Below are 20,169 nucleotides of genomic sequence, written 5' to 3'. Positions count from 1 at the left end.
TTAACAATCAGTGTCTTACAAATCACTCTTACAGACACAGATCAAGCAGTGTGAGGCAAATGTACTTTATAGCTATGCTTTCAGCAAAAGAGAAGCAGAAACAATAAACTCCCAAAAGAACAAATACACATGAGCCCTACCAAGCCTTTCTATTACAACTGTACTTCTACGTAATAAAGTGAAAACCAAACACCTTATTTACTGCTATAGCATTATAGAGTACTAGTCTTACCTAAACCTGTGCGGGTAAGTTGTTCAAACAGAGTCCAGCTGTGGTCATCAATGTAGTGGTTCTTCAATATCAACAGCTGACATACATCCCTGGCCGTTATATCACTTGGTACTTCCAAAGCTCTGCTAGTATCATCTTCACTATACACTTTAATTACCTGCAATAAATAAAAAAGCTAAAATATCCATAAGTTTAATCTCTGATTCAGTTAGTCCAAACATATTTCTTTCTCAGCTTCATGACTGAGACAAGAACCTAAACACATAGGATGAAATACTAAAGACAGCCATTTTTTTTTAGTGCGATGGTGTAATTGAGTACAAAGCAGCTGAGCAAAGCATATCCCACTTCTAAATTTGGCTACTGGACATCCCTTGCTGGGGGGGGGGGGGGGGGGGGGGGAAGGGGCGGATACAAATTCTCATTACTTACCCTTTTTCACTTTTACATTTCAGTAAATAAATGTTCAACATTGGTACACATTTTAGAGTCCTGAAGAATGAGTATCCACTAATTTCTGGAAGAATTGAAGCTAAACCTGCTTATGCTTAGTTTCAAATGAAGAGCTGAAGATGCCATTGCATAATGACTGACTGAAAGAAGGCATGACCATTCAGGTATTTTTTTCTGTATTTTCTTTCTCTGAAGGAGAATGAATGAAATTAATCAGATGAATCGGTGAATTCGATGGAACTGATGCAAAACACTAGTGCTCTGTCTTTATAAGCTCTGCACATTAAAGTCAACACGGAAGATTTTTTTTTTGTATAGGAATAGAAAATAATTTCATATTCCTCACAGCAGTCAAGAAACTCAATACTGTGTTAGATTTCCTCTATTTCTCATTAATAAAAGGTGAAAAATATTGAGTCTCCTGACATAAGAATCAACTCTTATCTGTGGTACTGTATGTTGGAATAGTAACATAGTTCCTAAAATAAAACAAATGTTTGGAATTTTATTCTAAACACAAATAGGCAGGTAAACAATACTTCGGCCTTGCATATTAAATCATCATGAAGTCCAATATGATTTGCTTTAATATTTCAGCTAATAAATGATGACAGCTCAAGAATTCCACATGAGGTTCAGCCACCCTTGTCATGACACTGATCTCCAGGATATAGCAAACACTAAAATCATGCTTCTGAAGTGGTTAAAATCTGTCTCATCTCTAAGCAGAGCTTTCCAGGGAAAACAGGCAGACCTTGGAGAGAGCTGATTTGACGTTACCACAGGCCTAAGCTATAGCCCAGTACTAATGTTTAATACAAAAGGACCACATCAGTATTGAATTCAGTGATCAGTACTGCCAAAGCAGCCATGGTTGATGGCTATGGTTGCTCTTATAAGATATCTATGCTCTGGCAGCATTTCCAATGCTAAGCAAGTGAGACCAGTAGCAATGTAACCTGCTTGCAGCAGGGTGTTGTTATACACACACAACTTAAACTCCTACTCTAGTAACACAGAAATTATGTTCTGCAGTGCAGGATAAACCAGCATGATTTAAATTCCTGCCGTATTTACAAGGATTCAAAGACGAATTATTAAAAGACATGTCTGGCAGGGTGCACTGTGAATGGGATGGAGGATTGTACAGGTGAGCAGACAAAACAGCATCCCACCACCTTAAGACATGTCCTACTCTGGGCAGCACTGAAGGTCAGGGACAGCTTCATTAGCCTCTCCACTAAGTCTGTGTCAGGCTGAATCTAAAAGATTTTACAGGCTGAAGTGCCAGAAAGGAGAGAGAGAGTATAGAAAGGGAAAAAAAAAAGGAGAGAATTAAAGCAACTGTAACTTCCTAGTATTGGACTGGATGATCATTGTAGGTCCGTTCCAACTGAAATATTCTATTCTATTTGTCAATATTCTTGCAATAAAGCCAGGTTGAGAACCCACACCAGCACTCTGGCTAGGGACCCTGCCAGCACATACTAGCAACTGTAGTTTTCTCCAGGTACTCATCAAGTTAGTTGGTGTGCTCGTTTTACAGCAAGAGCACGTACAGCCCATGCTGAGGCCCTTGACGGACGATTTTTACAGAAATTCTTTTTAAAAAGGTTAAGAGTTGCAGTGCAGATGACTACACTCATTGCAGAAGAAATAGAAAAAGACTTTTTAAGATGCTGAAGACAGCAACACAAGTCATGATAATGAGCTGCCTGCAGCCATTCAACTCAGGGAGCAGGAAGCCTTGGAGGTGGCCTTGGACTACAGGAGCAGAGCTAAAACAAAACAACACAACAAAAAAAAACAATGGAAAAAAAAACCCGAGTTTATATTCTCTGTGAGTATTCTTACTTGGTTTTCTCAGTATAGGGAAATAAATCCCATGCAAGTCTAGAACAATGGATCACCCCAGTTCACAGCTATGACATGTGTTACCATATAAAACACAAATGCTATGCCCTTTCTCTCTTCCTTGAAAGGGATTCAAATACAGCAGGAGACAACAGACAGGCAGTCACCTAATAGACCCTTCTGAACTTCTGTTACGGTTTTAGTTTAATGAATTGAATGTGATGGTGTAAATCTCATCAGTTAGAGTGACCTTTGAGGGGTTTTTTAATTAGAAAAACTGCTCAGTCTGTGCTTTCTGCTGTGTTTGAAGCAAAGTCTCTTGTAGGATTTGCAGGGAATGTATTTTTTCCAAGGGGAGTGTATTAGATGAAAAAGAGTAAATTCAAAAGCCTGTTTTTCCTTGGAAATATGTTGCAATAAATACTTCTCTTCCCAGAAGTAGAGGATGCTCCAAGAACTAAAAGGTGGTAGGATTATGCTAAAGATGCAGTTATGCTGACTTCCTATAGAGCTGAGGAAGTTTAAGTGACCACTACTTTTATTAGCAGTTATCATCATGCATTAGGCTGGCCAATCATCCCCACTTTCTTCCTTTTTTTCCCTGAAAATTTGTCTGAGAAGTAGCACATAAGTAAAGAGCTGCTAATTGAGAACAAGCTGTCATTAGTTTTCATTTCCATACACCCTCAAGCTTTGTTCTAAAGCTATTTAACTTCCCTTGACTATACCTATTGGTAGACAGAAAAAGTTGTCTCGGTAGTGCTCAAATATTCTTTCCTGTCTAGTTTATAAATACAAGGAGATTTTAGTTCTTCCCAAGGTCAGGAAAAGAAACATCTCAACAGCTTCCAGTTAAAGCCAGAAGTAAGAAATTAGTAGCTCCAAGATCATCTTATAAGAGGAAAGCACCAAGCTGAGCATGACAAGCATTAATGATTTTCATTGCCTATCAGAGCTGGCAAGGAGGTACAGCTTTCCTATGCATCCTCTTTCCATTTGTCAATATATTAAAAATCAGCCAGGATCCCAGAAGTATGTGCAATGCATCTTTATCCTTCCAAAACATTATTTTGATAAGAAACATTGCTTCAAAATAAAATATATTATTGTTTGTATTTCACTAATCATCTGAACTCAGAATGTAAAATCGATGTTGACAAATATAACCTAGTATTTAACACAAAAAAAAAGGAAAAAGGAAACCCTAGATTTTATACTAAAAAAATAATCAGAAGGAGCAAAAGAATCAGGAACTGTTTAAAATAATAAGCAAAAGAGCACATAAGGTAATCAGTGTGGGTGGAGGGAGGAGCAAGAGAAGGCTGGGCTCTACTCCCCCGAGTCTTCTTCCACACTCAACTGTCATCTCCACTACAATAATTAAATAATGTGTTTCATAGACTTTTAAGAGGGGGTGTCCAAGTTCCAAGTCTGATTCTTCAGAATCTTCAAGCCATCTGTTTTGGAAGTTCCAATCTGCAGAAACAGCACAAACATATGGAAAGACCATACCCTGCACTGAGGAATTTCAAATTTCAAACTAAGTCCTAACATGTGAAAAAAGCCAGGTAGATCCAACAGATAAGGAACCACCCAGCACATGGAGTCCATATATAGGAGCCTACATCAAAATGACCTGACATTTACACGATTCTTAATGTTCCTGCATAGCCATTAAGACAGCGAAAGGTCAGCACCTTTAAAAAAAAAGAAAAAAAACAACAAAAAAAACCGGGCCACTTTTACTATAAAGATACAAGCACCTAACCTTAGCTTATCTTTCTACAACTATTTTCCCCCCATGAATAAAACATCACACATTTTGTACTTGCATTACAATTTCAGTCACATTTATGTTAAATGCACAGTTATTGTATGCAAAACCAGGCCTTAAAAAGTCTTACACTCCAGGGTGCCATACTTCCCCTGAGATCCTGCTTGATACTGTGCTAACCTCTATCTTTAGTGTTAACTAACAGGCTATTTGCCTGAAGCATTTGTTCTCCAACTTCCAACCTTGCTCCCTGCAAGACATTTTTTTGATTATTGATACCGGCAGAGGGTTGGGGAATTTGGAGTGTATTTGAACTACAACGAAAATGCTTGGAAATTTCTGTAATTTTGAACCATTTTATGACCGCTAGGAGTAGTCTGTCTTGGGTTTAGAGAGAACCTGCATTCATGAAAATATTTAAGAGCAGGCTAACTCATGATAGTTTTAAATAAAATAAAAAAAAAAGGCGTGTTAATAACATTTACTGTCTTCATTATCAGGTGTGAATGCAAGACCTTCCCTTTAAATCTCCCAGTCTACAGTTAAAAGACCAGCTTCCAATACTTCCTCCAAAGGGAAGTTTTCCAGGCCAAAATTAATATTTTATATTAAATACAATAATAAATATTATTATTTATTAATATGTAGGCCAAAGTTAATATTTTAGGCACACAAAACAAAAATGGTGGTGATTAAGCCTGTCAACCTCTCATCTGAGGAGGGTTCACAAGGCACCACAGGATTTCTGCATAGACTTGTCAATGTGTATACTTGGACAGGTATGAACTGTCCCCCAGTGATTAGAGACAATTACCTGGAAGCCCATCTATAGGGGAAGAGGGCAAAATGAGTTCCAGCATGTAATCCAAAACCCAAATTTATGTCAAATGCAGGTCCCAGTGAATCCTGACTTCTTATCTGGAACACAGTATATCTTCAAGAGGCAGCAAGATCACTGCTCCCATGCAGAAAAATATACAGGACATATATACAGTAGCTTAGGTGACACAAGCATTAGACTTAAAATCTGTCATGCACAGACTGTATTCCTATCAACTTCAGGAAGGGATATTTTAAGATACTGCTGCCAGCAACATTTTCTATTCTATGGCTCCAATGTTAGAATACCTTGCTTTCTTCTTAAGGTACAAACCCGAAAATTTATAAAAACCAGCCAAAATAGACACTTTAGAAGTGACATGAAATGAAACGGTCATCTTCTTCAATATGACCATCAAGACTATTAAGGAAAAGTTAAGCATGTTGTATGGCTTCTTAGCCATATATTGAAGCCTTGGGAGATCAGTCCAGAGAAACTGATCATAAGCAAAGTCACCGATCATGAGTACTGCAAACATCAAAGAATGAAGTAGTTGCCCAAAGGAGGAGGAGCTATTCTTTCACATGACCAAAAATTAACTTTGAACACAATATCTGTTATTGATAGATTGAGGTATGGGCCCACAAGCACTAAAAGATATAAAATCACTAATAGTCAATTATGTCTGTCTTGCAATGAAACCAAAGTACTAAAAAAGTCTAGGAAAATTGCCTACCTTTACTACCACAATCCAGAAAAATCTCATATTGTTTCTAAATTCTCACCATTTTTAAGCTGACACTTCAAAGAACAAAAATAATGTCAATTGCCAGCCTTTATTCAAATATAAGACCACTGACAAGCTCGATTTCTCAAGCAATTCATGAATTTGTTGCCTCAAAACACATTTTTTTAGAACTATATATTGTTAGAAGGTATTAAAAATGTTTAATTTCACAGTGACAATATACACAAATTATCAACTAAAACAACTTCTATTTATCTTCTATAGTAGTCTTCTGATAGCTTACTATGGCACTAATGCAACTGTCTATATTATACAGCACATATAGTCACTTCCCTTCCCTGTGCTCTTAGTACAGATTCTGTGCCCCACCTAATCCAGCACAAGATCGACTATCTGATGAATGAAAGAAGCACACACTAAAAAGGAACTAAATAGCTATGTGAAGAAGTAACAAAAAAATATTTGAGATTAGCTATAGGTAAAAAAGGTCCAATTCTTACTTTTAAAATACGTATTTGCCATCTGACTTTGGGCAAGTCAGTATTAGTCCCTCGGTTTCCTTTTTGTAAAATGGGGCAGGGGAACTGAAATCTGTTTCTGTACAGCAGGGTAACAGATTGAACTCATTAAGATTTGCAAAGCACTTCGACTTCCTCATATGACTACTGCTTTAGATGTATAAATATGTTGTATCATAAAAAGGGAGGTTAACTTATGCAGATCTCCAAATTATAATAAGCTATGTGCAAAAATATACCAGTAAAGTTCTTTCAAACTAAGGTTATGACAATCACATTATGATATTTTAAAAAATGGCAGAATGAGGGCAATGCTGACATGCAATCATCTTAAAGACAACATCAGTAAAACTGAAGTGAAACAAAGTTTGAAAGACAACAGGAAAATTAAAATATAAATAACATTATTTAATCCTGAATTTGATACATTCACTTTTTTAATATTGATCAACAAAAGCAAAATGTAGTTATAAATATCAATAAAATAGTATAGAAATTTCATTTCTCTGTATAAAACTGAACAAAAGGCAAGGTCTAAAGAAAGCAAGCTCCACACTTTGGACACCTAACTCCTAGTACAACTACTTTTAGAGCAGGAAGTGAGATTATTGTTAACTATTCAATAACTATAATTATATGCTACTTTGCTGAAAAAGTTATTTAATCCTCCAGTTATAGTAACAACAGCTACATTGTGAAGTTCAACATACTGTAAGAATTACAGTAATAAATAACATGTAGATTAAACATAGAAAGTGACAGATTTATCACCATCAACAGCCATTATCACAACAAAGGACCAAATCAGCAGTAAGAAAAGCAGAGGGTTCTATGTAAGTAAAAAGCACAATAAAGTCCTTAAAAGAATGCACATTATTTAAAAGGAAAGGTGGGGTTGGAAGGGACTTAATTTACTTAAATAATGAGTCTTAAATTATTTTGCTTTAAAAAGATATTTTTTTCAAACTGGGGCTTCCAGACAAAAACAGCTAAAGAGGCATTTTAAATACAACTGGTAAGATGTGTATGAACAACTAAAAAGCTTTGAGGAAATTTATACATCATTAGCAAAAAAATTCAAGTAATACAATTCCATGGAATAGCAGAAATAAAAGAAAATCAGCAGGTTTGCCAATGATTAAGCAGTCAAAGGATCACTTATACAAGATAAACACACTGCAGAGCAGCTAAATTATTTATTTGCATTAATTATTCACAACGGATATGGAAGAACATGTTCCCAGATCTACTCTTTACAGGTGAAATAAAATTGCCAGTTTAAATAGAGGGGACACTGGAAATGAAAAGGCAAAAAACAGTTAACAGAAGGTTATACAGTCTACATTTAAAGAAATTTAAATGGCAAACCTCAGTCTATCCTAACACCAACAGAAATGGAAGCTTAGGCTCCATCTATTACTTCATCTGATGTGCATAGTGTACAAACTTCTCTTCAGTCCTGTGAAAGAAGAAAAGCCCAAAGACTACTGCAGCAGATTAATTCTGGGGTGTTTCATGGCAAATTTGTGAGCCACTGTTGCCAGGCAGATAGTTAAGAATCTACTAACATTACCCGAATCTTAAAGTTATGAAAATGCTTCCCCATCTTATTCACAGCAGTTGCTAGAACGATTTAGTAATCATCATACTTCTGAAAAATCTCAGTAGGGTAATGCAGTTCACATTGACTTGTACCAATAACTTGGAAAAAGTCCTTCAAAAGAAAAGCTATTATGAAGATTAACAGTTATTGTAAAATAAAGAAAAACTTGGAATGACTGGTTCATTTTTAGAATAGCTGGCTATAGCCAGGTAATTTCTGACTCTTACTCATACTAACCTTTACATTTTTGTGGAGAACCCATGTCTTACAAGCCATGGTAAAAATAAGTCTTGAGTTATTTTTCATTACATTATTGAGCACTGCCAAGTGTGTACATTAACATCTGACACAAAGCTATATGAATAACCTCTTGGCCCTGGGAAAGATAAAAGGTTCGCTATTCCTGTCTTCTATGTACCACTTACAGACAGTAATCTACTAATCAAATGTAAACCTACTAATCAAATGCAGGTCACTTCTCAACCTCAGTGTACAGTACGCATGGCTTCCTGGTTAATCTAAACCCAATACACAGACATGTGGATCTCAGCTAGGAAGACAAGAGTTTTACATCTTTCTAGACACTAAAAATAAATAAATGATGATGATAATCCAGTGAAACTTGGGTAAAATTCTTTAACCAACAAAAAGTAATTGTAAAACTCAGTGGAGAACATAATATAATCCAACTTCTGAACAAGTACATTTGTACACAAGTTATTTTCCATTCTACCCCTGCATACCCACCTGTTAGTGTCAGAATTCCCAGGCTCTTGCTCTTTCATATCATTCAGTATGTCCAACCCATACAGCTCATGGTACAGAGCTTAAGTTATTTAGGCTAAATGTACATGCTTTATGACCCAATATTTTGGAGCTACCTTAATATTTCTCATGAAATCCATAGAAAATAGCTAAAATATGTAGCAAGATACAAAACTCATCTTGGTAGTGCTAAGAGTTTCATATGTTGTCCCCAAACCAAGTCCTTCAAAATAAAAGTTCAAAAGCCTTATTTAAAGAGATCAATATTCAGACCAGACTTGATTATTGTATTAAAGTTAAGAGTGTACTTTCACATGAACTTCATGAAAAATTAATTTAGTGCAGGTGAACAGCTTATTAGCCATATTAGTAAACTTCTTGAGTTTATTTAGTTAATAGGTAATTAGTATCTTCAGTCCTTTGTTTTCACACTGCCTGCTAAAGTCTTAACTTTACATAACTTTTAGTAATAATACACAGTTTTATATTTTATTATACACAATAACAACATTTAGAATACTTAACATATACTGATGGAAAAATATCCAGTTAGACTAACTGGACTTAAAAAGAGGGAGAAGATGGAAAAAATTATACTAGATTCAAAGAATCTGACTTGAAGGAAGAACTTCAGTATTTAATTTAAAAAAAAAAAAAATTAAAAATTGTGAAATAGAAAGTGAACGGAAAATGAAAAAAGTTCCCATTGCAACAGTTTTCTTTATCCCCCAAACTAGAGATACAGTATAAATTATTCACATATTACTCTACTTTTGAAAGAAGTCATGTATGAATATTGGAGGAGAAAGAAATTTAAATAGAAAATATACTTCTGGTTTTTGTTTTCTGTGTACAAGAAAGTTAAGGGCAGAATGTTATCAGCCTCGTGTTTGAATAGCTTGTCCCTATTTATGTCAAAGCACTAACATTATTTAAATGAGGCTTGCTGTATTTAATAGTGCAGTTTGTCCAACATATCCTTCGCTTGTCAGAGATAAATAGAATGCTGTGTTCCAGCACAAGAGAAAGCAAATCTGTTACTGCCACGTTCTGGCTGCACTCTATGTTTCTGAAGAGATAGCAGCTATAAAAAGAAGTACCTATTGTTTCTACCAGGTTTTTCACACTATGTTGCTGGTTTCTCAGTAGAGCAGATCTCTTGTGGAAGCTGAGAAAGACCAAGTCTCTGAACAACACCAGTAAGAGACCAACTGGTTTCCATTTCCTTTGCAGGAGCCCTAAAATCTTTTTTTTTAAAATTAAAGAAGAAAAAACTATTTTTTCTTAAAAATTCTTTCACTTTTATATTGTAATTTTGTACAGAAGTTCTGCCTTGAATTACAACACAGCTTCAAAGCAAAGAATGCCTCTGTCATCACTTTTATCACCTATGTATTCCCATGGAGGTCACTAGAGGAAAAAAGCGTATGGACTCTGTAAGACTAAGCAAAGTTTAGATTTTTAGCTAAAGAAGATACAGTTTGGAAATTTTCTTGGAATTTCTGGAGTGGTACAAGGAATGTTCAGAGCACATATGACAAAGGCTATGTAGGTTAACCCGCTATAATAAATAGTTGGTTTAGAATGCTGAAACACTTTGCCATTTGGTATAAGACCAAAACCCATGCTTTATTGGGTCACACTAAAACATCCTTCCAGCCCACTATTGTCTCTGGATATCTGTTTCTAGTCACCGGTGGTATATAACGGCATGGTTTAACTGTTGTGGAATAGTTATTCTGACAGAACATTTTATCCCTCAGCACTTTTCATCTAGTCTTTCATTTTATTCACATAGCATTGTTACCTCTGCCCAAAGCAGAAAATCCAGATAAAGAGTAAATCCTGCAATAAAGCTAGTAATGTCTACTCAAACCATGTAAAACCTTCAACTATAACCTCTCACATTACCACAGAACTGTCAGCAAATTTTGCTGACAAATCCAACCCACTACTGGAACAGAAAAAAAGACCAGGAGCACCTGGGCATGAAAATCAGGCCCTGTAATTATTAGCAAAAATGTAGTAGTCACCTTGTGCAGGAGACACTCACTAAAACAAGTGAACGAAGTAGAATAGAAAGATGATGGTAAGTGGATGATGTAGTAATAAGGCGAGACTAATCATTTCAGAAATTCAGGTATTTCGACAATATTCACCTCTAATCATCTGTTCTAAAACAAAGATGGGGTACGTAGACTGAAGAGCCTTCAGTCATACAGGAAAACTGAGAAGTCAGTAGCACATTTCTCATCTCTACACATGCTGTGATACCCTACATTCATAGGTCTTCTGAGTTTTCTGGATGATGCTTCTCCTCCCCACACACGGACAATGATGATATCATCATAAATGTATGTGTTTTGTGTTGTGATCATCCTAAAAGTCTTGTCAAACAGGATACCCAAAAGGATGGTGACAGACACCAATCTAACAGGTTACAATCAACAGGACCAAAGGAAAAATGATAATGTTGAGGGCTTGCACAGACAGCTGGTTAAGTCTGGCTGTTAAGCTAATACAAGGTAAGCAGAGGGCTCCAATTGCTGTTCAGTCTAGATACCATTTAATTGCTAATCTCTTGGAGAAGGGAATTATCTGGTTCAGAAAAGCAGTCTAAGTGGTCTAAGAAAACACAATATTATGTTAGGGCAAAGGTCGGAGATGGAAATGATATAATATGCAACAAGAGTGATGAAAAAGACTGTGAAGAAACCAGAGTACACTGAGGAATAGTGGGAAAAAAAAAAAAAAAAAAAAAAAAAAAAAAGGCAGATTCTAGAAAGAAATAAAGGAAAAGCATTAAGGGTTTCAAGTGAACACTTCCTCCCAGGTCTGTCCTTCACGAGAATTTTAGTGGTGCCAAACAGAAAAGGTATTAGCAAAGACACAAATTGCAGGAAGTTGTAACCACAAGGATGGGAAAGAAAGGAACCAAAGATGTTTCTCCAAGTTAACATTTTTAATAGTGAGGCATGTGTATTGGTAGAGATATAGGTCAGCCATTAGGATCTGTCAGAGAGAGGAGATAAAATATGTTACAAGAAATATGATGAGAGTCTATCAACTCTGGCTCAAGAAGCTGGATATGTTTTCTTGGAAAGCGTGACTTGAGAAGTTTGATTCGCCTTGCTTTGTACTGTTCCCTAGGCACCCATTATGCACTGTACTGTGCCAGAATAAATCTGTTCTCATAGAACTACTTTTAACTGTAAAACTTGAAATTATGTAAAGAGAAATAAAGGGTTGAAAGCAACTGAATAAGGTCAACTTCAAAACAGAAACTTTAGGAAGTCACTACCAAATGTAAGAGACTGAGATGGCCTGGAACCAGGGTAAAATTTCCAGTGTTATGATAGCATTATATTGGTTCAGAAGTTTTGATCTGTGGTGGGTTCACCCTGGCTGCATGCCATGTGCCCACCAAAGCCATTCTGTCACTCCCCTCCTCAGTTTGACAGGGGAGAGAAAATATAATGAAGGACCCCTGAATCAAAATAAGGACAGGGAGATCACTCAGCAATTACCATCATGAGCAAAACAGACTCAACTTGAAGAAAACTGATTAATTTATTACCAACCAAAATCAAAGTAGGATAATGAAAAATAAAGCCAAGTCTTAAAACACCTTCCTCTCACCCCTCCCTTCTTCCTGAGCTTAACTTTACTCCTCAGTTCTCTACCTCCTCCCCTCCAGCGGCACAGCTGGACAGGGAATGGGAGTTCCAGTCAGTTCCATCACATGTTGTCTCTGCTGCTCCCTCCTCCTCAGGGGGAGAGCTCCTTACATTACATTGTTTCTCTCACATATTCTCACACCTCTGGCTGCAGTTGCTGCCCTTTTCCCTGCAACTTTTTCCCCTTCTTAAATGTTACCACAGGTGCTACCTGGGGTAGGTGCTACCACCATCACTGCCTTGGACAGCACGGGGTCCACCTTGAAGCTGGCTGGCATTGGTTCTGTCAGATATTGGGGAAGCTTCTAGAAGCTTCTCACAGAAGCCACCCCTCTAGCCCCCCAATCCGCTACCAAAAGTGAGCCACACAAACCCAATACATGATCATAACTTTTTTAGGTCCCTAAGGCAGGGTTGGTCCTGCCTCTGTTTCTGACCCACAGACAGAAAAACAAGGAGTGAGGGAGCACAGGGCATGGCCAGTACCCATAGCAACAGCATGAAAATGAGGAAGAAAGTGAGCTTAAACATGAATAATTCCTTGGTGCAAGGTGATGAATTTTCTTTGTATTCATTAGTATATCTTCAATTTATCAAAAGTAAATAAAATATTCTGATTTTTTCCAGGTACTTGTTTATGTATTGCAGCATGTAGGAAGTAACACACAGAAGACATAATAAGTAAGGGAAATTAGATTTTTCACATAGGACCGATGCCAACACCTTGTGCACAGTTTGTTGAATTTCTCCCTTCATATACAGCAAAGCAACATAATCAGTATGGGGTTTACTATCAGTAGAAATAACTATTCAGCAATAGCTCTTGATATACTTCAAGGCTAGATAACACAGCCTGAAGGTCAAGTTCTGACTTCTTGAAGCCTAATTTATTCAAGAGGAGACTTAAAGTACTAGAGCTAGAAAATGGCCAAGCACTTTCTTCAATTGATGAAAAAGCTATTTTTTTTCCAAAGGATTTCTGCCAACAGAAGAGGATTATGAGCAGAGTAGGGCACTAAACACTGCCAATTTCCTTGGTTACTGTATGAAGAATGTTAGATGTTCAAAGAAGGCAAGAAGAAACTGAAAAACATATCAAAGATTTGTTCAAGGACTGAAGACGGAGAGGAGACAGAGTGCAACGTTAATTGTGCCACTAAACCTTGTCAAACTATACAAGAGACAAGTAATGACCAAGTGCATTAAACCACTGAGATTTTAAAAGACTTTTTAAAAAACTGTGCACTTATCACTCATCCTCTCATACACACACACATATATATACACACATCCCTATCTACCTTTCATGGCAACTATGCAGCATAGTGCTATATATTTTGAATTCGAAGATCATTGACAATTTTGTATACAAAATGCTCTGTAAATTTTTATTGCTTGTAGAGACTGGAATGACACAGGATAGAAAAAACCTCCCTTTCTACCCCAGTAGTGGAACCACAGGGACTGCTAAAGTTAGTCCCATTTTGATTTCATTTATCCATGTGGAATCATTTTTATACACAATAAAACGGTAGGAAGCTTTACTGGTTTCATGTTATTCAAAGTAGGAAAAATTACTGGTCAACCAGTATATGACTGTTATACCGGAACTCATTTTTAGGTGACTGCTTGATTATAAAGAGTACATATTCAAAGCAAAAATTAATCCTAGAACCCTTCTCAAGTATAGTATCAGATCTAGATTTATTTGGCCAACATCACCAGAGAGGGGAAAAGTGCTGCAATACCCTCCCCTGAGGAGGCCCTGTCCCTAGCTCTCTTCTGAACAGTCCCTGGACCTATCCAGACCTCTTCCACAATGACAGAAAGTTCTAATCTGTCACTCTCCTTCTTCCCTGTCATCCACAAACTGAATCTCTAGCATCATGTCAGCCTCTATCATGACTAGGGAACTTAATATCTGCAAGTACAGTATGAAGGATGACTGAATTCTAGGCAGTTCATGAATCCTTTCACAGTTAACATGGAAGTTGTATGCTTCCTCAAACAAGTATCTGATACTTGTAAAACTAGTTTCACACAGTTTTTATGTATTATCAAGAGGAAGCAAGAATTCCAGATCACCTCAAACAAAATAGAGCTATCTTAACACATTAGATACACAAAGGTGACAAGACCTTTCCTTGAGCTTACATACTAGCTTGGCCTTCCAGCAATTTTAAATATAAGCTTCTTTTGAAAAACACATTACCAGTCTCCTGCATTTGAATCTTTGCCCACTCCCATATGTATCTCTCCTCCTCAACCTTCTTCAACTCTTGCTCTGTCAAAACCTTTAATATTTGTATTAAATTCTTCCAGTAGCAGCATATCCTGATGCTTTATCCTAGTAATGTATCTTTGAGATCTAATTCTATATTGAATTTCCAGTCAGGCCCATCTTACTGCTTTACCCATGGTTACCACCACAGTCTCCTCCGAGATCCCCCAATAAGTCATGAAACAAAACATTCCACTAAGAATAAGAACTTACAATGATTGAACTACTTCACCTCAACCACAACAGGTTTTCCGACCACTGTTCCTAAAATCTCTAAAGCAGACTCAAGTCAATCTCCCACTTAAACTTCTCATCTGTCTTCAAATCTTTGTGGGATGTTACTCCTTCTGTTATTTTATTATTGTGTTTCTTTTATTTTTATTACTGTACAAAAAGGGCACAGGTGTTGTTTATGCATCTTTAAATTACTATTCTTCAAACTGTCCTTACGAAGAGATGTTTCATACATGAATGCTTTGTCTGCCTCCAGTTATTTTATAAAAGGTATCAATTTAATTGACACCATTACCATGTCACTTAAAGTGCCTTATGTAATTCCTCGATTAGCACACTGGCCTTTCATCTCAGGGAACCCAAACGCAAAATCCAAATATTACTTTTATGCTCTTGGACTTGCAGACAGACATTGCTAATTCTCTGTGCAATTTGCCTTAAGAGACCATAATTCCTTCAGAGAGGGGCGAGTGTTGATTAAAGCAGCATGTGATTTCAAGCCAGAAAAATGGAGGGAATAAAGATGCAAGAGAATCTTGAAATTTGCATGCTTATACCAGTCCTAGATTTGAGCAAAGTATATCACATCCTCATTTTCTAATCAATATTTCTTCGATTTAAAAGATACTATGCAATCTCTAAAAGAATCACTGGAAATTATACAGTTGCAATACATACCACCTATGTACACAAGACTTTTTAACACTGTGTGATCTACTATGCTATGAAGTTCCCAGCTGCTGTGGAAAAAACTACAACTCTAACTGTTATACACCTCGAATTCAACATCATGTGCATAAGTACTCTTCTACTTACCACATATAAAGTCTAATAGACTTGAGGGTGTTTATCTTGAATAAATTATTGGTCTTTAACTGTAAAACAATGTTTTGAATGATTATGACCTTTTAAATCTCATTTCTTAAAAGCATTTTTAGAGGAGTACAAGGTTTTTCATACAAAAGACAAGATGTTTACTGTAACCATGTTGGATTAATTATATGTCCAGTCTATAAATCTGGTTGTAATAGTACTCCGTATGCATAATTCCCCATGCTTATTAATTCTGCCTGTGCTAAAAGACCTTTTGGAATCTAAACGAGGCCCTGTAGCTTTAGTTAAAAATACATTACTTAAAAATAAAACACATCAACTGTGGTAAGTACTTCATATCAGATTTTAAAACAGAAAGAAGTATGAAATAACTTTGGACATATTAGATGTTTGGAATGAAAATGAGAAAAACCCATTAATTCAATAAACTAGCAGAATAGCCAGATTATCACATTGATAATGTAAAATTTTGCCTTTTGTAAGGGAAGAAAAAAAAGACAAAAAAATACTTGCAATTTTTGCAGTACCATAATTAAACTAAACTTCTTACACAATTACTCATTTCATAAATTTGAGAAATAATGATTGGGGGTGATCAATAGCTTAAACAATATTTTATGAGTTAATGCTTAAGTTCTTCTTGACTATGCAGTGCTAACATAACATTTTTAAATTTACAGATCTTTCTTGCACTACAGAAAAATAGAAGTTGAACTATTTTAATTCAAGGTGGTGTCTAAGGTTCTAATGCCCATGAGAAGCAAAAACATGTATGTACACATGCATGCACAAATGTTACCCCTTACAAGCAAAGCTCTTTCTTTCCTGCTTTCCCTCCCTGCACTACTCCAGTTCCAGAAATTAGGGTATTGTTACAAAAATAATAAAAGCACCTTCTGAGGAGAGAAGAGAGATACTTTCAGGAGGAATTCTACATGCATAGATACAAACACCACAAGCATAAACAGGACTATTAAATTTGGCATATAGTGAGCCCTCAGTGAGGATATATGCCTCTGAGAATTTTTGCAACTGTGTGTAACCCAATACCTACCTACATAAGGCAACATCCGGCACTACTTCCTCCACCTACTTCCATTATTTTTATTTTGGGCTTACAAAGTGCACAGATAAAGAGAAGTTTACAGAGAATTTGATAGTAGTGTAAAAATATTTGTGTTTCTAAACAGGAAAGAATGCACAGAAAACAATTTTACTCACCACGCATTTGTCAAAAGAGAAAAACCCTTAAGTTTCATCGGAGAATGATGCTCACCTCTCAACAGCAAAAAAAAAAGAAAAGCAATCCATTAAAATATACAATTCAGTTAAAACTGAGTTTCCTAGCCTTCTGAATGCTAGATTGAGCAAAATTACACATCTCTACCCTCCCACATAGCACCAAGTACTGCTGTGTGCATACCAGAGGAGTCCAACACAACTACACGCTGCAAGAACAAAGACTCTCATCTTCTCACGTACAAATAATGAAAGAACAGCCAAAAATAAAATAACTGTGACAACTGAAGATTGGAGACCAGGTGGGGTGTTGGGGGGAGGAAGAGAGGAAGGGGAGGGAACCACAGGATTGAGAGGATGACAGCTGAGAAGTTAAATTTAAAACAATTTAAAGAGTATTTTTGAGGCATGTAACAGAAATATGTCAAATTGTTAGGATAAAACTGTGTAAGAGCACATCTTGCACACATCTAAATCTGAAAGGGAAGTTATACCAGAAAAGTAGTATATGATCATGTTATTAAGACAGTAGCATAATCTAATCTGTATCAATCAATCACACTAAAATTGTATGTTCACTGGCTTCCCCTCCAACTCAAACAATGAAGTAATCTAAAAGAATACTGTATGTCCAAAATCAGTAAGAGTTATGTGTTCATGTACTACTTTAGACCCACTGGACTTATGCCAGAAGAAATATATGCTGTTCCCTGCGTAAATTGCTCATGAGAACCATTTAATACTGTAGCAATATTTCAATGAAATTCCATTTTTCACACTGCTGGTATATTAAAAGACTGTGCGTAACAGGAGAGCCTATTAACAGTGATTCAGGCACATTATGCAGCAATGGATTTTTGAAAAATACCTACACATTTACAAAATAAATCGAACTAAAGAATTCCTTACAGTTTGTTTGAACTAACTTCTTAGAAGGTAATATATCTGATTTAGCAGAGTGGTATTTCCACACTTCACATCCATGCGTATTTTTAACTTCATAGATACCCTGATGCACAGAGTTACACTAGGCAATCCTAGGGCACATGGGTGTGATGATTTTGCATTGCTTCTGCTTTTTAGCAAGATTTAAAAAAAAAAAAACAACAAAAAAACAGCAAGCTATAGCAGATATGGAGAAACACTATACAGAGTTATCCTGATTCCCAAAATACACGATGGACCATCCACTGTTAAGGTGTTAGCCAGAGAGGGTGAGGAAAAACTATGCTGTGTTTAAGGCTGATCCAAAGCCTGTGTAAGAAGACTCCAATAATCCTCCATTAGGAACAGTGCATTAACCTTCCACAGAGGCATATTTTACTATTCTGAAATGCAATTATGACACTTTATATTTTAAAATTACATTAATCTGTAAGCAAAAGCAATTTCTTACACAGGGTACAGAATTATAGTAACAGAGAAAAAAAGTACAGTAACAAATACTCAATTATGTACACGTATATATATATGTATAGTATGTAAACTTATATTTCACATAATGAAATAAAAAAATCTACATTCATCAGAAAAGAAAAATTCTTACTATACTAGAGAAGTAAAAAAAAAAAGTGAAAAATTAAATATAGCCCTCTTTATTTTAAACATTGTTTATTTACACTAAGCAAATGTATTACCAAACCATACTAAAGTCAGAATTACAAGACTGATTTAAGTATCATACCCATTTCTGCAGAGTTAGTGGCATAACTGCAGGCAGTGTTACTCTTCTTGAACACAAACTCATGTCGGTTTTTCACAGAACTCTCTAACCTTCACCCAGGTGATAACAGGAAGCTGAACAAAGTAGTTAGCAATATTCCTCGAAGCCTAACTTCTCATAACTCAAATATTGGAGAGTCAGTGCAAAGAAAAGACTAAGGATTTAGTAAATGTCACTGTTTATGTGAATCTAGTCCTACTCAAAGCCAATTACAGAAGACACTGGGGTAGGACTAACTAGAAATCAACCAACCAAAGAGCTTGAAAACTCATCTTCTGTCCTTGGAAAGGCCCACACTGATATCTCTGGCTATAAAAATAAGCAGAAAAACATGCACTTCTATCACTCAGAACCTTGTCTTCACTGCCAAAACAAAAACAAAAAACAAATCGTCAGACTGTATTCTAGCACTTTACAGAGTAGTTACAGTGTTATTTTTTTTTTTCCCCTGACTTTTTCCAACAAACAAAATACTCTTCAGTGCTTCTGATCTTAGGGTTTCAGTAAAGTAATGGAGCATAAGAATAGATGCACTGAATCCATGGAGTTTAATTCGATAATTCTTAACTACCTTTATTCAAAGCAGCAGCAAACTCCCCTTTTACTTAAAATAATGCAATTTCTACTTTTGCAATGCAACAAAGGCCTGGAAATGTGGCATCTAAAATGTTACAAGTCAACTTTAAGACTGTTTTCTGAACTCAACTTGTTGATCTCCCCCCCTCATGTATTTACTTTATGTATCAAATATCTGCATAACAGGTCTGGTTTCATTAACGTGGTTCTAAGGAAGTCAGGGTTTTTTCTTTCCTTCTTTGTCAAAAAGGGTGAAATATTGCATTGCCTAAACGATAAGGCAGGCTATAATCTTTTTGTAGAAGTCTCATAACATGCTTAACAGCAGAAAAACAGTTTTCTGTTTTTATGCAGCATGACTAAGCAATAATCCTGTTGTAAAAATTATTAAACAGATGTTAGAACTGTGATATTGGATATTTCTTTTATAACTCAAAGAAGCAATTCACATCAGAAACACTGCTCACCACAGGTGAAGACTGCACACATCCTGCAAAAATTGTTTCTGTTAAGCATTCATAACATCTCAAACAATAATGTATCAGATATGCAGAATACTGTAGTTTCATAGGAAGTTAATGCAAGTATATTATTTAGCACACATCTAACGTATATGTCCTAGAAGCATTCAGAACTGACTTGGCAAATACTACAATAATCCATGATAAAATGCACTAGATCATATTGATAGTCCTCTTCCATCAGGAATTGAGAGATGAGCAGACTCTGTAGGAATCCCAAAATGTCTAGGAAAAAAATTTCATCTCCAAGCCACAAGAAATTATATATTGGCAAATTAAAGATAAACAATGTGATTTCATGTAATTTTCTGGTTTAA

The 20,169-nt window shown here is 36.1% G+C and overlaps 1 protein-coding gene across 1 annotated transcript in view; it reads right to left on the bottom strand.

The window, feature by feature from the left end:
* The window catches only part of GRB14 (growth factor receptor bound protein 14), a 64,250-nt gene that overhangs the window by 28,613 nt on the left and 15,468 nt on the right, over positions 1-20,169 (bottom strand). The window contains exon 3 of the mRNA XM_026852466.1: positions 233-389. Coding sequence (XP_026708267.1) covers positions 233-389 — 157 coding nt within the window. The remainder of the gene's footprint in view (positions 1-232; positions 390-20,169) is intronic.

Source organism: Athene cunicularia (assembly GCF_003259725.1).
Source record: "Athene cunicularia isolate RWA chromosome 7 unlocalized genomic scaffold, athCun1 chr7_part1, whole genome shotgun sequence".
Taxonomy (NCBI): domain Eukaryota; kingdom Metazoa; phylum Chordata; class Aves; order Strigiformes; family Strigidae; genus Athene; species Athene cunicularia.
Note: the sequence above shows the minus strand (reverse complement) of the source record. Positions and strands in the feature narration are given on the sequence as shown.